Raw genomic sequence first — 20790 nt, 5'->3', positions numbered from 1 at the left:
CTCCCCTTCCTGTTCAGGCTGGAGTTCCCCAAAGCAGTGTTCTGGGCCCTGTGCTTTTTCTGGTCTTCATCAATGATCTCTCCAACTCTCTGGAAAATCCTCTCTATCCCTCTGCTGATGACTCCACTCTCTGCCGCTCCATTCCTCATCCCTCAGATTGGCAGTCTGCAGCCTCCTCGCTCTCTGCAGACCTGGACAAAATCACAGACTGGTCAAACAAGTGGAACATGTCTTTCAATCCTGACAAAACTCACACTTACTATGTCTCTCCGAAAAGATCGTCTGGAAAACCCTCCCATCCACTGTCTGAACAATCCTCTCCAAGAAGTTCTGTCACTCAGACTTTTGGGTCTCACTATCTGCCATGATCTTTCCTGGGAAAACCACATTCCCAAGCTGGCCTCCAAAGCCAGTCACCGACTGAGCATCCTCCGTCGTGCGAAGTCCTTCCTTGGCACACCTGAGCTCCTCACCACATACAAGGCTTTCATTCGCAGCTCAATGGAATACTGTTCTCCCCTCTGGGCTGCTGCTCCTTCCTCACACCTAGCTCGGCTTCACGCTGTTGAAACCAAAGCTTTCAGTATCATTGGAATCTCCCGCGATGAAGCTAACTCCGAGGGCCTTTCCCTCACTCACCGCAGGCAGGTTGGTGGTCTTTCTGTCTTCCACCAACTCCTCTCCGGCCTAGCTCCCCCAGCTCTGTCTGTGCTCTGTCCCCGAAATATTCCTACACGTCGCACAAGATCTGCCTGCAACCCTCTTATAGTTAAACTGCCAAAATCAAGACTCTCTATTCACCTTCACTCTTTCATTCCTCTTTTCTCCCACCTCTGGAACAAACTCCCTCACTCTATTCAATCCCACTCCTCCCTCCAGGTCTTTAAAACAGCTGTTCACCACCATCTCTTGTCTTCCCCCATCCAAAACCTTGATCTTTTATACCCCCGTTAATTCATCCCAGATCCACTTTTTGAAATTCCGACTTCTTTCCTGGAAGTCCTAGCAGTGTCCATGTGTTTTATACCTCTCCCCCCCCCTTCCCGTGCCTCCTGCCCCCAAAGCCCTCCCCCTCCCACAGATCTCCCGAAGTCCCTGCTCTCAAATGTTGTACTTGTGTGCTGCTCCGACGAGTCTCCTGCTCTCTCTCCCCATATTGTCTCCTGCTCCCTTTATCTTATGTTTTATGTGTCAGTTTGTCTTTTTGTGATTAATGTTAACTCTTACATGAGCCTCGATCTTGTATACAAAAGAAAAAAAAATGTATAGTGCTCCTTTAGGAGCCTTAGACTCGATGTTAAAAGAAGTTTGCAGGAAGTTGTGCTCAGGCACCATACTTACATGAACTCTGCGTCACGTGTCGATCGAATGCGTGTGTACGCATCAATCACTGCTGCTTTGCGCACCGTTTCACATCGCACAAATTCCTTCCCATCGCCATCCCGAAACGTGCGTGTGATTTTCAGTCTCCGCCCCGTCGTGGAGGATGTAAGGCTCCCCACGGAAGCTGCGTCATCGTCACGGAAGCCTCCAGGAGTGGTTGTGGCCATCACTAGAATTAAGCAATATGCATAAGAACTGGGAAGATCAATGCCTCATTCCCATTCCTCACACTCTTCATTCTGGCTATCCCAATCCCTGAAGAGCCCAGGCTTACACGAGGCACGGCGGTCCCTGGCCCGTTCCTTGCGCTCTTCATCCAGTTCATCGGACAGCATGAGCCTCTGCAGCTCTCTTCTTTCCTGCTCTTCTCTTTCATGAGACAGCTGGCTGCTACTCTTCCTGCTTGCTAGCATGCTTTCCAGATTCTTTCCCATCTCTTCAAAGTCACTGTCCTCTGCTGAGCTACTCTCTTCATCTGTGGAAAGAGCCTCACTTGATGCCAGAACCCTGTGCCACACAGAAATCAGGGTGATGCATTTAATACCTGCAATACAAATACCACCATCATCACATCCATTATGTAAAGCCGTGTAGCAGATGCTTCAATTACTGTTTTAGATTAGAGCCTGACATGCATGAGTTTGGAAGCTCCAGGTTTTGCTGAATTATAAAACAGAGAGATAGCATGTTCCACACTTTTGGGGTAAACCTGCACCTCTGTCTATTTTTGTTGGTACTGTGGTGGTGGTCCGTGTGCAGCCACCCGGCTGCCGGTTGCATCATTTTTCTGTGGGCATGGGCTGCCGCTGATGCATTGCCTCTCTATAACCAGTTATCAGGTACTCATTTAGCCGACCTCGGAAGGATGACAGGCTGAGTCAACCCCACCTGGCATTAATGCAACGGGATTCGAACTCAGGACCTTAGGATCCCAAGCCTACCGCCCTAACCATTAGGCCAACACTAGGTATTTGTTGGTACTAACCCATCAAGAGATATTTACCAGCCTTAAAAGGAGAGGTCTTGGATGCAGCTAACATTGCCTTGAATACATAGTCAGCCTATCTTTTAAGAATTTCCTGGATATAATGCGCACATTAAGCGACTGTACAATTCAGCAAAGCGACCAATGTTTTGTATTGATGTCAACCAATTCTTACTTTGTTTAAGACTACATTCTTTCGTATCGCAGTACGACGAGAATAAAATCCTAATAGAATGCAATATTTATTTATTACCTGTACCCCTACTCAGTCATATTTACAGAGTGCAGAAGCTATGCAAGAAGCCATGTTTCACATTTGGATTTTACAACTCTGAAATGTAGCCAAGGTAAAGGAATTCTCTGCTATGCCTTCCTGCAAAAGGAGGTATATTGGTGTGATGCCTGATCCTGATAAATCAGCGGTCAGGATGTCGGGCGACAACAATGTTTGACACCTTGAAGAAATGCATCTGATATATCGCTTCAAGGTGGGCCAAGTGATCTAGGGGGTAGAACTCTTAATATTTGAAGGCAGATGCTGTGCTCCCAAACAAGTGGCAGAGACAAGTAAAAAAACAAGAACATGTAGGATTAAATAATAACACAAGGTGGGGATGACAATATGATGCCATGGAAAGGCGACCACCCTCATCCAATATGCCTTAGTGCCTCCATTTCAAATAGTAAAGGTAACGTCTAATGATAATTACCTCCACTATCGAAGATGGACGGAGGTTATGGTTTCACCCCTGTGTTTGTCTGTCTGTGAGCAGGATATCTCAAAAAGTTGTTGACAGATTTGGACGAAATTTGGTGGAAAGGTTTGGTGCGTGACAAGGACGGATTGATTCGATATTGGTGAAGATCAGAATCTGGATCAGGATACAATAATTTTTACATCATTCTTCACCATTGAGAGATGGGACCAAAAGCGATATATAGCATGATACTTAAAAAAGTTATGGATGGGTTATGACAAAACTCGGTGGATGAGTTGGGGAAGTGACAAGAACAAGCCAATTCAATTTTGGTTCAAGTCCGGATCCAGATCCGGCCTATCAGTAGGATACAAAATGTAAACTGTTCAGTCTGGCAGAGGTATGCGCTCTACCGAGTGCCATTCTATTTCTAACTGCAAAGCATTATCGATATTTTAGCCATAAAAACAGATTCCTCCTTGTGTTCTTGAGGACATCAACTGTACACTGTTCGCATCCTGAACCTTTCCTTTAAGTCTATCAACTTTGTTTTCATTAAAGGTCTCCTGTTTGGAAGAAGATGTCATACTTAAAAACAAATGGTGCAAGTACAGAATATGAATCAAGCATATTGTATAAAGATCAGTGTGGGAGAACTTGGTGTTATGTAGTAAGGATGTACTTCTTACTTGTTCTGCAGGTCAAAGATCCGCTGACACTCTTCTTTATACCTCTCTTGATGCTCCGCAGCTGAGAAGCGAGACCCTCTGGCAAACTTGCTCATCGCACCATCACCTGAGCGGGCCTGCTCTGTGGACATGGTCCGTACGACGTCAATCACCTCCCAACGGGATAATTTCTTGATCTAAATCCCGAGAAAATATATTGGCAGGTAAGAAAAAAAACCCAAGAAGTCAAGTTCAATGGATTAAATGATGACATGGATCTGGTGCATGTGGATTCTGCAGTTTTCACCTCCTCCTCTGGAACACCAAACTTGCGTAAGAGTTGCTTGGCGTTCTTGAGGGAGAGACGCCTAAGGTCTGCATCCGTTCCTGTGACTGTCTTTCTGGAGCCAGGTAGCTGGCCCTCATCCTGGGTAAATAATTAAATAAAAGATGCAAATAAAGGAAGGGGGAGAGCACACATTTTATCTCATATTTCCACATAGAGAAACAATATCATGTGTAAAGTGAAATAACGGTTAGGCATATCACTCTGACGGTTTGTTTTATGGTATTGGGACAGGCTAACCCCCACTCTAGTAGGGAAAATGGCCTTTAAAATGCATGTTGTGTTTGTTGTTGTATTGGGACACTTTGATCCAGAGCCACATGATAACCCAGCTGAACACAAAATTAAAAAGAAATCACATGAGAGACCATTCTCCAAGTCGGTCATTGGACCATTGATCCCTCAAAATGCTTCCACACCACTCTCTCCCCTCCACCCCAGTCCTCATTAAAATAAACCAATGGCCACAATGCAAGTCACTATGCATTCTTGCTAAATAGACAATAAAATGGCACCTAAAAGTAAAGAGGCTTTAAAAAAAAGGCTTGTCAAAAATTATGATCCAATGCGAGGACATTAATACAAATCTATACACAGAATGGATGATTCTCCGAACCATTATGAACATGCCCACCTTCTGGCCCTGTGGCTTGTTTGGGACTTTAACATATGAGAAACCCTCCCCACAGCCTGTGGGATCTGCCACACCTGACACGTCCAGCAGACACTTTCCCTTCATGGCGGCAATGAATGCCCGAGTCGTGTTCCAAGGAGCTGTTCGTACCTGATGGATGGTATCGTTGTGAGAGCGGATGTATAGAAATTTTGAATATAAACAGGATTATGTTGTCAACGAAGAAACAACCAAAATGCAGAATTATTAATGTATAATGAGAACGAGTGTGACATGGGCGTTCATAATTTGCGATACCTCATCATCTATCTTCATCTGGAACTCTTCCTCGTTCTCCTCCTCAGGAGCAAAAAAAGACTTTTCTCCATATCCAGCATCCTTTGGAGAAACAAGGAAGCGTTAGGGTTAGGGATGGGTTGTCCTGTTTGGTGCTCCCATCACAGCATATATCTCATGATGCTGGGATTCCACGTTCAAATCCCATATACTGTGTTGATTTGTCCAATGTTGTCTAATGGCCTGACAGTTCATGCCGACTTATCCTACTGTCCTTGTCCTGCGCATGATTTAGGCACATATTCCTCCAATAACAACAGATCACTCTTTAAAGAAATGGGGAGTGTTACAGTCATGAGCGATATTTTTTAACATGATGAGCTCAGTTCAGAACATAAAAATGACATCGTATCTCAACTCGTGATAAATAATAGGGACTAACGATACCTATGGAAAAGTGCATGTTTAAAAACATAAAAGTTAAAGGGGAAAAGTCAGTGTAGAAAACATGTCACAAAAAGAACAAACTATAAAAATACTCACTCAGAAGTTTCTATAGGTACTCTCTCAGAAGTAAAAAGAGAGAATGAGGTATTCCAGGGTAACAATGGTCAGATGTTTTATTGTGACTTTGGATTTGAGGTGTATCCATTCTCGCCGGGCTGGACTACAGTGTTAAATTACCCGCACACATAATAAACATGTGAAATTAAAACGATTTGTCACTAAAAAGGTTAATTTTTTTGAATACATCTTATGTCCTCATGTGAAACTAGAACAGCATTCGGTAGGTAGAGCGCATACCTCCGCCAGGCTGAAGAGTTTACGCTTTCTACCCACTGATAGGTCGGATCTGGATTCGGATCTGAACCAAAAATCTAATCAGCTTGTTCTTGTCATTTATGGAACTCATCCACCAAGTTTTGTCACAAGTCATCCACAACTTTTTGAGATATCGTGCTATATATCGTTTTTAGCCTTATTACTCAGTGGTGCAGAAACACTTTAAAAAATTCTCTGATCCGGATCCGGATTAAAATCTTTACCAAAATTGAATTATTACTTCCTTGTAACACACCCATCTTGTCCACCAAGTTTCATCCCAATCCGTCCACAACTTTTTGAGAAATGATGCTATATATCATTTTTTGCCCTATCACTCAGTGGTGAAGAATCACTTGTGTTGGAGGTAATCATGCAAGCATGGGAGAGAGGTCCGTCGGTTGTGGATTACTGCGAGTTTGGATTTCAGGTAGTGTATAAGCCCTTTTTCATTCTTGCCAGGCTGGACTACCGAGTTAGATGGCCCGCACACACAAACACGTGAAATTAAAACGATTTGTCACTAAAAAGGTTTAAAATTCCGAATACGTGTTATTTTGTCATGTTAAATCATACAAGCATGGGAGAGGGGGCGAGGGGGGAAGGGGGAAAGGGGCAGAGGGGGAGAGGGGGGGAGGGGGAGTGGGGGAGAGGGGGAGAGAGAGAGAGAGAGAGAGAGAGAGAGAGAGGTCAGACGTGGAAAGAAATGGCAGGCATACAGGAATGCATGTACTATTAATATTGGCTAAACATGAAGAAACTAGAAGGATACTTGGCAGAGCACATACGGCCGCCAGGCTGAACAGTTTATGTTTTGTTTCCCACTAATAGGCCGGATCTGGATTCGGAATTTTACCAAAATTTAATCGGCTTGTTCTCGTCACCGAACCAACTCATCCACCAAGTTTTGTCATGACTCATCCACAACCTTTTGAGATATCGTGCTATATTTCATTTCAGGCCCCATCTCTCAATGGTGAAGAATCACATAAAAATTCTCATATCCACATCCGGATTCATATCTTCACCACTATTGACTCAATTCTTCCTTGTCACACACCCAACCTGTTCACAAACTTTCGTCTGAATCCATCCACAACTTTATGAGATATCGAGCTATATATCGTTTTGGCCCTATCTCTCAATGGTAAAGAATCACATAAAAATTCGACACACAACATGATATGATTCCAACACACAAACAAACAGACAAGTAAGACGTCATGCAGAACATGATACTTGCAAAATCCCTAAAAAAAATTTGACCTTAAAAATAATTGGCGGTTGAATTCAAAACCAAAATATCCAAATCCTGTTGAAATTTCAAGTCAATCGGATTAAAATTGAGGATTTCAGAAATTACACTTAAGTTATTGACATTTTTTTTTTTTTTTTTTTTTTTTTTTGGGATACAAGATCGAGGCTCGTGAAAGAGCTAACATTAATCACACAAAAAGACAAACCGACACACAAAACACAAAAACAAGGGGAGCGGCAGACAAGATGGGGAGAGAGCGGGAAGGACACAAAAGAGAGGGGGAAGAGGGGGAAGGACACAAACACAACATTTGAGAGCAGGGACATCGGGAGGACTTGGGGGGAGGTGGGAGAGGATTAAAACATATGAACACTGCAAGGACTCTGGGGTGAATTACCGGGGGTAGAAAAGATCAAGGTTTTCGATGGGGGACGATAAGAGATGGTGGTGAACAGCTGTTTTAAAGACCTGGAGGGAGGAGTGGGATTGAAGGGAGTGGGGGAGTTTGTTCCAGAGGCGGGAGAAAAGGGGAATGAAAGAGTGAAGGTGAGCAGAGAGCCTAGACTTTGGCAGTTTAACCATAAGAGGGTTGCAGGCAGATCTTGTGCGACCTGAAGGAATATTGGGGGGACAGAGCACAGAGAGAGCTGGGGGAGCAAGGCCGGAGAGGAGTCGGTAGAAGACAGAAAGACCACCAACCTGCCTGCGGTGAGTGAGTGAAAGGCCCTCGGCGTTGACTACATCGCAGGAGATTCCAATGATTCTGAAAGCTTTGGCCTCAACAGCGTGAAGCCGAGCAAGGTGTGAGGCAGGAGCACCAGCCCAGAGGGGGGAACAGTATTCCATTGAGCTGCGGATGAAAGCCTTGTATGTGGTGAGGAGCTCAGGTGTGCCAAGGAAGGACTTCGCACGACGGAGGATGCCCAGTCGGCGACTGGCTTTGGAGGCCAGCTTGGAAATGTGGTTTTCCCAAGAAAGATCATGGCAGATAGTGAGACCCAAAAGCTTGAGCGACAGAACTTCTTGGAGAGGATTGTTGAGAAAGTAGATGGGAGGGTTGTCCAGTCGGTCCTTTCGGAGAGACATTGTAAGAGTGTGAGATTTGTCAGGATTGAAAGACATGTTCCACTTGTTTGACCAGTCTGTGATTTTGTCCAGGTCTGCAGAGAGTGAGGAGGCTGCAGACTGCCGATCTGAGGGATGAGGAATGGAGCGACAGAGAGTAGAGTCGTCAGCAAAGAGATAGAGAGGATTTTCAAGAGAGTCAGAGAGATCATTGATGAAGACCAGAAAAAGCACAGGGCCCAGAACACTACCTTGGGGAACTCCAGCCTGAACAGGAAGAGGAGATGAGAGAAACCCATTCAGGGCCACACGTTGACTACGACCAGAGAGGAAGTCCGCCAGCCATGCGTGGAGATTTCCATGGATACCAAAGGAGGAGAGTTTGGAGAGCAGAGCAGGGTGCCAGACCGTATCGAAGGCACGTGAAATGTCAAGGGAGACAGCTCTAATTTCCTGTTTGGCATTGAGGACCTCCATCCATTGTTGAGAAAGCAGAAGCAGCATGTCCAGAGTAGAGTGACCAGGTCTGAAACCAAATTGATGATCAGAGATCAAGCCATTGGAGAAGAGGAAAGATTTAATATCTGAAGCAATGATGGATTCCATGACTTTGCTGATAATTGGGAGAAGGCTGATTGGTCTGTAGTTGCTGGGATCTGTTTTTGCACCTTTTTTGTGCAAAGCGGTGATGTTGGCTGATTTCCAAGCAGATGGCAGATGACCTTGAGCAAAAGAGAGGGTGAAGAGAACAGAAAGAGGGAGTGAAAGAGCAGAAGAACATGATTTTAGGACCCGTGGGCTGATGCCGTCAGGACCAGTTGCAGAATCAGAGTCGAGGGTTGACAGAAACTTTTCCACCTTGTCAGGAGGAAAGGACACAGAGTCCAGGAGCAGCTGGGTACGACTGGGTACGGTGGGTACAGAGAGGGATGGGTTTGGGACACAAGATTTAGAGGCAAACACAGAGTTGAGGCATTCAGCTTTTTCACGTGCGGAGTCAGCCGTTAAGCCGTTTGAGGTGAGGGAGGGGATGGAGGGGGAACAAACACCAGAAACAGATTTGACCAGACGCCACCAGGATTTGGAAGAGGGAGACAGATAAGAGAGTTCGGTCTTGAGAATGGTGAGATATTGTTTCCTGGCTCTCCTGAGGGTGGACACACACTTGTTTCGGGCTTTGTGAAAGGAAATGAGATTTCCTTCCGTTGGATTTGCTTTCCAGGAGACGAAAGCAAGTTGTTTCAGGGCAACAGCCTCACCACAAGATTCCGTGTACCATGGACGGGAGGAAGGGTATGACAACTGAAGACGAGATGGTATAAATCTGTGCATGAGAGAGAGCAATTTACTTTGAAAGAATTCCCAGGATGAGTTGATGTCAGAGGCGGTAGAGATGGGAGACCAGTCCAGATGATTGATGGCTGCTTGAAGACCGTGCCAGTTGGCCTGAGTGAAATGCCAGACTCGTCGACGCTGAGGAGGCTCTCTGAGAATGGTCAGAGAGATGTCCACTTTGACAAGCACATGATCAGATGAGCCGTTTGGAGCAGAAGAAGAGCAGCAGACATTTTCAGGGAAGTTTGTCATAACCAAATCCAGAAGAGAAGATGCTCCGTTGACTGAGATCCGGGTCGGGAAATTGACAAATTGTGTCAGTCCCAGTGAGTCGCAGAAGTCCTTTGCTGAAGAGCCATGGCTGGTGAGAGAGGTACCCACACCCAGCCAACTGGCATGGTGACAATTGAAATCACCACATATGAGGAAGAGAGAGTTGGGATGGGTAGATAGAAGTTGGTCCATATTATCAGACAGTGAGATGTAGATGGAGTCATCGCTGATTGGTGGACGGTACAACACACATATGAACAAAAGGTGGGAGCGAAGGGGAAGCCGTAGCCAAAGGTATTCCTGGGGGTGAGGTGGAGAGAGGGCAGTGGAGGGCGAGTGAGGAAGAGAGTTTTTTATAAAGATAGCAACCCCACCTCCAGGACGAGGCTCAGGTCTATCATACCGGAGGAGGGAGTAACCTGGGAGAGATACCAAGGAATCAGAGACATCATGAAGGAGGAAAGTTTCTGTTAAGCAGATCACATCTGGTTTGTCAGAAGCAACCTGTATGGAGAGGTCAGTCAAGTTTGAGCGAAGGCCCCGGATGTTTGAGGTCCATACCGTTAATGAAGAGGAAGGGGGAGCATCGGGTCCAGAACAGGGGGGGGGGGGGGGGAGGGGTAGGGTAAGATGTGGAAGAGGAGGAAGAGGTAGGGAGAGCTGTTGAAGGTGTGTCAGAGATTTCAGAATAGCTTGGAGAAAGGGAAGAATGGGGCAGACAAAAGGTTTGATGGAGATTGGGTGAGGCACAGTGAGGTGTTATTTGAGGAGGGGGAAGAGCAAGGCAGAAGGTTTGGGGAGATGAAGGTGAACGTTGGAAGGAGGAAGAAGCAGGGAGGATGCTTTGAGGAGGAGGGGTGAGAGGGGAGTCTAGGAGGGGAGGAGCGAGGGAGAGTCTCGGAGGGGAGGGGTGTGGGAGGAGTTTAGGAGGGAGGGGAGGGAAGGGGCAAGGGGGGAGATTTGAAAGGGATGGGTGATGGGGAGGATTTGGAGGCGAGGGGTGAGATTGGATTTTGAAAAGTGTACGATTCATGGGAAACGAACATTTTTTGCAAAATGAGTTTGAGACCTTCGAGTCAAAAATACGTTTGAGGACACTGGAGGAGGGATGGAGTTCTGGATAGTTTATGGAATGTAGAAAGGAGGAACTGTAAGAGATGGTATTATATATTTTTTTTGGAATGAATAGATTTGGTGAGCAAGACGAAAGCATCCTTTTGTAGGAAAAGAAGAAAAGGGTGTTATAATATATGAGAGAAAATAGTTGTTCAGGGGAGAGATTATACATTTCTAACCGCTTGATCGCGAACGAAGAACGAACGAACAAAAAGAACAACAAATAAACGAATAAGACCTGGGAAGGAAATATTTTTTTTGGGGTTTTTTTTTTTTTTTTTTGTGAGTACAGATATTAAACAAGGAGGTACGGGGTGAACGACTGGTACGAATCAGAGAACGAAAATAATTTCAGCGCATTCGACGAATCGCTGAGAGAAAAACAAACCACAAGGTCGGAGACGGTACGGTAGTCTAAGCCTACGAGTACTAGGCCGCAGAATACTCGATACCATTAACCGACGATTGTGTATACATGTACGAAAAATTAGCACCAAAAATTTTCCAAAAGATACGCTATAGGTACATACACCGAAAGATAGATACAGTCTCGACAAAAACACAATTGAGAAATATCACTTAGCTTCGAAAGCGTGAGCGCATGGAGCAGCTTCGAAAAGACGTGACCTCGCCGTGACATTTGGCCTATGTTAACATTTTGGCCTATGTTGACCTCAAAATAATTGGTGGTTGAATTCATTAACCTGACATGGAAATCCTCTTCCTTTAAACCTCAAGTAAATCAGAAGACAATTGACAATTTTATAAATTCGGGATATGTTGACCTTTTGACCTCAAACATAATTGGTGGTTGAATTCAGTGACCTGATGTGCAAAGTTTGCTCAAATTTTAAGTCAATCGGATGAAAATTGAGGATTTTAGAAATCCCACCTAAGTTGATACCTTTGGACTATGTTGACCTCAAAAATAATTGATGGTTGAATTCAACAACAACAACAGGCATTTTAAGGCCATTTTCCCTGCAAGAGCGGGGGTTAGCCTTGCGGTCCCCATGACAATCTTCTCCATTTTGCCCTATTTTCTGCATCTCCCCTTGTTAACCCCCTTGCCCGCATTTCTTCTTCGACCATCTTTAGCCAAGTCTTTCTCGGTCTTCCCCGTCCGTCCTCTACTTCCTTCTACATTCATTTCCATCACTCTTCTCAACCAGTCACTTTCATCCTTCCTCAACACATGACCAAACCATCTCAATCTGTTTCTCTTCACAGCATCCATCACAGGCTCTATTCCCATCAACTTTCGCAATTCATCATTTGTCTTCCTCTCTCTCAACGATACTCCACACATCCACCGAACCATTCGCATTTCCACCCTTTCCAGCCTTCGTTGCTGCTCTACGTTCATTACCCATGTCTCGCTCCCATAAATCATAACACTTCTCACACATGCAGCATACACCTTTCCCTTCAGCTTCAACGACACTCCCCTCCTCGTCAGCACGCCACTCAGTTCCCGAAACTTCTTCCATGCACATCTCACTCCAGCAACCGTTGCTGAGTCTGATCCACCTTCTCCATTCAGCATGTCTCCTAGGTAACAGAATGTTTTCACACCTTCCAGCTTCACGCCGTCTCCAAGATCCAACTCAACATTTCCTCCATTTGCAGCTCCCTCTGTGCACACCTTACACTTGAATGTAGCTGCCACACTGGTTAATGACCCTCTCAAACCACTACATTTTTGATGAACCCGCTCAGTGCACATTGTACATTGAATGGAATTCACTCCGACACCCTTACTGCACACAGCACATGGCCACTTCCCAGTTCTTTCCACCTCACCACATGCTTTACCACTTGCCATCACCTTAGTTTTTCCGATATTCACCTTCAGACCTTTTGTCTCCATACATTCCTTCCAGTTGTTCATCTTCTCCTTCAGTCCATCCATACTTTCTGCAATCAACACCAGATCATCTGCATACAACAACTCCCACGGTAAACCCTCCTTTACGTTCCGAACCAGCACCTCCATCACAGCTACAAATAGTAGTGGACTTAGTACCGACCCCTGATGCACTCCCACCTTCACCTCAAACTCACCACTGTTCCCGTCCTTCGTCCTTACAGCTGTGCGCGCTCTTTTGTACATTGCCATCACTACTCTGATCAACCATTCCTCCACTCCTAACTTCCTCAATGCCCATGTCACTACTTCACGTGGAACCCGATCGAATGCTTTCTCCAGATCAACAAACCCAAGAAACAACTTCTTCCTCTTCTCCATGTACTTCTCCTGCAACTGCCTCACAATAAAAAGCACGTCTGTCGTTCTTCTTCCTGGCATAAATCCAAACTGCATTTCGTCAATCTTCACTTTCTTCCTTATCCTCCTCTCCAACACCCTTTTCAATACCTTCATTCCATGCTCCAATAACTTTATCGCTCGATAAGAGCGACAGTCCAGAGGGTCACCTTTCCCCTTGTATAGAGGGATGAGGGTACTCAGTTCCCAATCCACTGGAATGCGGCCTTCTTTCACCACCAGATTGCAGATCTCTGTCATTCTCTTCACACCCCAATTTCCCGCTGCCTTCAACATATCTCCCACAACTCCCATCAGCCCTCCCGCTTTTCTACTCTTCATTGCTTTTATCGCTTCCTCAACTTCCTTCTCGGTTATCTTCTCTGCCGGTCCTAAAACTGGGTTACTGGTTATGGTTGAATTCAATGACCTTAAAATAATTGATGGTTAAATTCAGTCTTGAATATGCAAATCTTCTTAAAATTTCAAGTCATCGAATGAAAACTGAGGATTTTCGAAATTTGACATAAGTTGTTGACCTTTGGCTTATGTTGATCTTTTGACCTCAAAATCAATCGGCTTCTTGATTGTGACCAACTCTACCAGGTGTTGAATCTTTGTAAACATCGGAGTAAAAATGTGACCGTGATGGTTGGACACTGCTGACCCACGGCGATTGATATACAAACAAAGAGACAGAATAACGCACATGGCCAACCAATATACAGTACTATAATTAATTTAATTTAATTTAAAATAGTAAATCTAATTTTTCAATTATTTATTTCTTAATTTTATTACTGAGTTTTTTAAATTTTCAATTATTTAATTTTTCATTATTTTTAAAGTTTTAATTAGTTGGTTCCCGCTCCATGGTGTCCCGCTTTTTGGGAGAAAAAATGAGTTTGTTTTCATTATGAGGCTGAATTTCATGCTACCAATTGGCTAATATTACGAGTGGGCTATATTGGAAACCATCAACAACCGCCAATCGCAACCCTCTAGTTAAATAAGGAAAACAACAACAAATACAAATACATGAACAATATACACCATGTAATACATGTACAATGTAAACAATGCTGTAACTATCAAATAATATCACATGCAATAACACAAAAAAAAGAATAGCATACTTTTAGTCTCTGCTCTGTAACCAGCATACTGTAGTAGGCAGAGCACTGTTCTGGAGAAACCATGGCACGGATCTCCTCCTCGGTGGGAAGTCTGAAGTCCGGCTTTATCACCCACCAATTGGAATCTAACCCTGGAAATACAGACCGAAAAAATAGAATGCATCAATGTGGACAAAAAAGAAACATGAAGTCAGTGGAAAACAGTAAAAGGACAATTTTTTGAGGATGAAGTAACACATCAATAATACACAAAGACCTTGCGGCTGGGACATCAGAACATAGGGTCAAACGAGAGGCCCTTATAAACAAGAAACAGTCCCTTCTGCACAACACATACATCTCTGTGTCATTGCAAGTTCCAGAGTACCTAAGTGTAATTGTAAGTCCAACTGATAGCACAAACTAAAGTTGAATCTCAACTCCTTAAAAGTAATTTTTGTCATAAATCATTACATTTGTTCATGAATATCGTTATCTTGCTTACCTGTGCGTTTGAAATCAGCACAAAGTTTGAGACGTTTCCGAATACTGCTCTCAGAGTGTGACGGAAAAGCTTTCTTGATATCCTCCATTCGAATACGACGTGGTCTATCCTTGCTCTTATAGAACAATCGGTAAATAAACACCTGGATAGTGATCGTGAAGGACGTTTTTTTTTTTTTTTTTTTTTTTTTTCATAGTGATCGTGAAGGAGATGAGAAAGGGCAAAAATAAAAACAAAAATATGCCAGGAAAAGTGGGAAGGTCGAGATAAGTTTTCAAGAAAAACGAATGTATTAATCCAAGCTTTCTATATTGGGATGACAATTAAACAAATGCAATTCAACAAATGACAATTAAACAATGTACAATTAAACAAATGCAACATAAAGAAAATGGCAGCATCACACAAACCTGAAGAAAATCTCGTATGTGGATGTTTGCACGTTTGGAATTTGGTCCAGGAACTTCAAAGAGTGGACACTGCTGACCCACGGTGAAAATGTGGGCGACTTCACGGACGTAGTACCCCTGACGTGTGCGGATGATTAAAAGGTCAGAATCTCGTACTGCGTGTGAAAAGATTGGAGCACGGAACAGGTTGTTCTCGAAGGCCTAGAGAGTTGGATTGATAAAATGGAAGGGCATTTTCTTTGTTGTTTATGTATTTTATAATATATATATCTATATATATATATATATATATGTATATATATATATATATATATATATATATATATATATACAGTATATATATATATATATATATATATATATATATATATATATATATATATATATATATATATATATATATATATATATATATATATATATATATATATATATATATATATATACAGACTTGGCATTTAATATGGATTATTTTTTTTGTGGGGGTGAACTTACTTTTCAAGATGTCTAAGAACCAAAAGTTCATTGGAATTATGTTGAAATTATTCTAGATTTTGTTAATGTGACCTTTAAAAGAAACAAAAACAACATTTGACATTTCGAAACAAATAAATTGATCCTTGAAAGTGATGTAAACTGATATCGAACTCAATTCATGGACAGTTATGTATTAAACTTCTGTACGTTTTCCAGAAGTATCTCTTTATTTTGCACATTAGCCAAATTTTTTTTTAACAAAAACAAAACTGAAAGTATGACTGGGATTACGGACAGTAAAATTACAGTTCAGTACTTCGTGTAACCCCCACGAGCATTCAGGAGAGCACGTACACGTTGAGGCATGCTGTTCACGAGATTTGCCAAGGTTTGGACAGGAATCGCTTGCCATGCAGTAACAATAGCCTGCTGCAATTCACACAGAGGTCGGCTGCTGGTCCAAGTGGTCGATTTGACGCGTTAATTCTGCCCACAAGTTCTCTATCGGATTCATATCCGGGGACATGGCAGGCCACTCCATATGCTCTACACCACGGTCAGCAAGAAAGTGTTGGATCATGCGAGCACGATGAGGCCATGCATTGTCATCTTGGAAGACAGTTTCCTCGAAAGGCTGCACGAGCAAATGGAAGCAATGTTTCTTCCAGAATGGCCCTGTACTTGAACTGGTTCAGGTTTCCATTCAGAACAAGCAGGTCAGTTTTGCCCCCTGCATGAAAAGCAGCCCAAACGGTCACCCCACCACCTCCAGCTTGGACTCTTGGCACTATACAATCTTTGTTGTAGGCTTCATGCACTTGTCTGCACACTCGGACGTGGCCATCTTGACGATAGACCAGAAATCTAGACTCGTCACTGAAGATCACGTGATTCCAGTGTCCTGGCTGCCATTGACGGTGCTCTCTGGCCCACTGCAATCGGCGCTGGCGGTGTTGTCTTGTCAGGCGTGGCTTTCTCAGGGGACGCCTGGCACGATAGCCTGCTTGAACCAGTCATTGGTTGACTAGCCTTCTGGATACAGGCACATTTGTCAGTTGCTGCCACTCAGCCCTAAGCCGATTAGCTGACTTGGTACGGCCATTGCGGACTAACCGGTGCAGTTGGCGATCATCCCTCCTTGTGGTTCTGCGGGGACGTCCTGGCCTCGGTATTGGAGTAAGGACACCCCTCTGAGCATTTCGTTTCAGGATCTTTGACACCTGACCTTGAGTGATGCCATACTGCCGAGCAATAGCACGCTGTTTCATTGCCGTAATTTCGTAAAGCCACCACTCCATGACAAACAGCATTGTCAAGTTGACGGACCATCTCCAGAGGAAGCGGCAATAACTTTTGGAGACGTGCAGCAGTTGTTTTCCACTAATACAGAACGCAACAACCCTTGTATACCCGACTGTGAAGCCAATCATCAAATGCACCTGTCCGTACATTTTGCCACGCCACCTGTGATATAATCCTGTTGTTGACTTCTTGCTGCGACAGACAATCAGTGACATGGTTCTTTTAACAAATAAATCACCAAAGTGTAAAAGAAACTCACCAAATTGATATACTGAGTCAAGAAAGTAAACCCAAGTCAAGAAAAAAAAAATATTCCATATTAAATGCCAAGTCTGTATATATATATATATATATACATAAAAAAATATTTATTACAGAGCGACAGTGAAAATGATGTGGATGTAAATCAATCAAGAGGACAACAATAAAAAACTAGAACGCCACTCAGTAGAGCACATACTCCCGCCGTGGGTTTCGTTGGAATAATAGGTTTTGTTTAACATCCCCTCTCCCCAAAACAATAAATGAAAAAGAAAGTAGGCCCGAACTGTCAGAGAATTAATTTTGATATATCTTGGAATTAGAGGAGAAAAACATCATTTAAGAATAAGAATAAAAGCTTTAATGCAGTAAAACAGAAAAAATCTTTCCCAAAAAAATTCCTGGATCCGGAATAATATCCTGAGCTTCACCAAAAACTAATCAATTCTTCCTTATCCCAAGGGCAATCATCCCACCAACTTTCATCCAAATCCGTTCAGAGCTTTTCCAGATATCTTGCTCACAAACACACAAACATACGAACACACACACACACACACACGGACGGACACGATCGAATGCATTACTCCCTGGTGGGAGTAATGAACCTTAAAATTGCAGAGCCAGAACCAGAATTATTTATTTGGTCTGGGTAGCCCATGCGAGGTTTCTTCTTCTTCTTCAGCCTTTCACAACCCTGAGTGAATATGCAATCTTTAAAAAAAAAAAGTTGGAATTTTGCCAAATCTGTTTGATTCGTTTGTTAATATACCTCAGCCATTGACAAATCTGGAATTATAATTTTATTTGAGGTTCAAATTAACCTGGGAGATTGTGTCAAATGATGCCTGCAAGTCTGTACATGTGATAAATAATGAATCGTCCATAGTCGAAGACTCGTCTTCTTCACGCAATAACAACTTCTAGCTTCCAGACCGCACATCTAATCATCTTCAAATTTTGCACACTTGTTACTCTTCATGACTTCTACTACAGTATGAAGTTTCACGTCGAGCAATGAAGTGGTTCAAGAGATATAAATGTTTTTATTATTTGCGTTTAATTAACGATGTCTGCCAAACCACGTGACCTATCGCAAATTACAAAAGGACATTTTAGTAGACTGATATGCTGAACAGATCTGTGAAGTTTCCCCTCGATTGGATCACAAATGAGGCAGGAGCGAGGTTTTAATGGTTTGTGCTTTAAAACGTCATAACTCTGAAACCATGTGATGCATGACGTCATGCTCGTTGACTTTTTTGTTCGTCATGTGTATGCGATTCTGCCTGGAAAGTTTGGCCTCGATCTGTTCAGGCATTTTGGAGGAAATTGGATTTTAGTGTTTTTCACTCAAAACAATACGGCGGCCGAACCACGTGACCTGTGACGTCATAGTTACCAATAGAATATTCTGCAGACAGAGTCCCTCCTATGGTGAAAATTTGCTCTCAATCGGTCCAATTATTGCAGAGAAAATGTTTTTTAAAGGAAAACAGAAAAAGAAATTCCCCAAAAAATTCCTGGATCTGGAATAATATCCTGAGCTTCACCAAAAACGAATCAATTCTTCCTTATCCCAAGGGCAATCATCCCACCAACTTTCATCCAAATCCGTTCAGAACTTTTCCAGATATCTTGTTCACAAACACACGAACATACGAACACACACACACACACACACACGGACGGACACGAGCGGATGCATTACTCCCTGGCGGGAGTAAAAAGGCATGCACATCAAGGCTTCTTTATTTTCTGTGTTCATTGTAAGAACAAAAAGAATAGCATAAGAAAGCAAGTGTGAATATGAAAAAGAAACAACAATAAACTAAGGTAGACAAAGATAAAGAGGAAAAGTGGGGATCAAAAAAGAAAAAAAGAGGTAAAAAGAGTTGCATTGGGTAAGCGTCAATGTCCCACCAAGGGAAAGTAAAGCGTGCTCTTTAACAGTGATCACAGCACTGATAAAACTGTCAATCTCTCAATTAGGCCACAACACATTCACAAAAGTCATACAGTTGCTTGGCCGGATCCATGCACGTAGGATGGCGTCGTCAGTGCATTGGGTTTCTGCATTTATTTGAGCCGCTGAACAATTCAATTCCTTGAGGAGATTTCATGGTTGCACATGTCACAAACATAAATCTGGATCCCCTTTTTCTAGTTTCATCTGACATGCATTCCTCATGCATCTTTTGCTCCTTGGTGAAGAGCCGGCCTCCAGGTGCCGTGGTCCTTTGCAAGCTCTTCCCAGTGCCTTTCTTGATATTAAAAAAGTCAAGGTCTCTTTTCAGGGCATCCTTGTAGAGGAGATTTTGACACAGAATTGTTATTGGTGCAACTTGGAGCTCACCAAATGGGACATCCTTTGGGATGCATCCATCATTCATATGACGAGTATGACCAACCCATTGTCGACATTATATCCTCTTGACGGTGCTTATACGGTGACACTTTGCATTTCTCAAGGGCAGAAGTTTGGAATTTTGTCATACCTCTTTGCCCCAACATTGTGGCGAAGACAGCAAAGGTGGAACGTGTTAAGGTATCAATCATGCTTACTGTAAGTTGTCAAGTTTCACTGCTGTATATTTTGGATATTGGCAGTCACCATCGAGCTAAGATAGCAGAACTTTGCCACGACGTTGAACTTGCTACCATCAATACAGATGTAAGGGGCTTGCTGCACACCTTGTGCAGTCTTGTGCAGTTTTCTTCAAACTACAGTTTTCTTCAGGCTAATGGTTACACCAAACTCTTTGCAAGTAACTGACAAGTCATTACACATGGCTTGAAGGTCTTGTTCGGTGTGTGCACATGAGGGGACATCGTTAGCAAACAGAAGCTCATGAGTACCGAAAAGAACTCTCTGCACTTTTGACTTGGTACGTAGTTGACGTCGTCATTGACCGAACCACGCAGGCCACGAGTGAAAATAATTTGCCATGTATCATTTTTAATTCATCCCCATTATAATTTGATGTTTATTCAACGATTATTTTCCAAACATTGTCAGCAAGTCACTATAAACTCGAGTCGCAAGTCAACCAGACACCCAGTTCCAAGTCGCCGACTCGAGCCCAGGCCGCCAACTCTGGAAAAAAAATTAATGGAAAAGACAAGAAACAAAAAGGTTGCCAAAAAAGGCCGGAGAAAGAAATTCAATGGAAAGTGAAAAGCGAAAAACTGACCTGCAGACATTGTCCAGGGTGCAATGAACCAAGGAAGGGGGAGCTATGTGCATAGACCGTTTCTCCATAGCAGCAGTCAGGGGCACCAGGGTCTTTTCCTGGTTTCTAGAGAAAAATAAACAAAGATCAGGATGCCACTCCCTTCATTTTTTATTTGAGCCTGGTCTGCATCACCTGAATCAGGTCACACCATAAGCAAACCATGTGTTCGCATTAGCATGGCAGAAGCCCAAAATATATATCACGTTACATTATCCACACATTCTGTGTTTTACTAACAGCCATACACTGTACCGAAATACTGGAAATGTGCGTAAAACATTGCTTCAAAAAGGGCACCAAAAAACAACAACAGCCACGGTGCCCGAAAAAGGCCAACCCCCGCTTTGCGGGAAAAAATG

The 20790-nt window shown here is 43.3% G+C and overlaps 1 protein-coding gene across 5 annotated transcripts in view; it reads right to left on the bottom strand.

Annotated features, from left to right (window-relative positions):
• The window catches only part of LOC137426812 (transcription initiation factor TFIID subunit 1), a 150174-nt gene that overhangs the window by 53155 nt on the left and 76229 nt on the right, over positions 1-20790 (bottom strand). For all 5 annotated transcript variants that reach the window (XM_068115752.2, XM_068115736.2, XM_078775141.1 and 2 more), the window contains 10 exons: positions 20390-20494; positions 15156-15356; positions 14746-14887; positions 14262-14392; positions 5012-5092; positions 4715-4864; positions 4042-4161; positions 3756-3931; positions 1658-1890; positions 1342-1552 (listed from right to left, as the gene is read on the bottom strand). In XM_068115752.2, coding sequence (XP_067971853.2) covers positions 1342-1552; positions 1658-1890; positions 3756-3931; positions 4042-4161; positions 4715-4864; positions 5012-5092; positions 14262-14392; positions 14746-14887; positions 15156-15356; positions 20390-20494 — 1550 coding nt within the window. The remainder of the gene's footprint in view (positions 1-1341; positions 1553-1657; positions 1891-3755; positions 3932-4041; positions 4162-4714; positions 4865-5011; positions 5093-14261; positions 14393-14745; positions 14888-15155; positions 15357-20389; positions 20495-20790) is intronic.

The sequence above is a fragment of the Myxine glutinosa genome, chromosome 1 (assembly GCF_964187855.1).
Source record: "Myxine glutinosa chromosome 1, kmMyxGlut1.1, whole genome shotgun sequence".
In the NCBI taxonomy this organism is placed as follows: domain Eukaryota; kingdom Metazoa; phylum Chordata; class Myxini; order Myxiniformes; family Myxinidae; genus Myxine; species Myxine glutinosa.
This window is presented reverse-complemented; position numbering and strand designations above follow the sequence as displayed.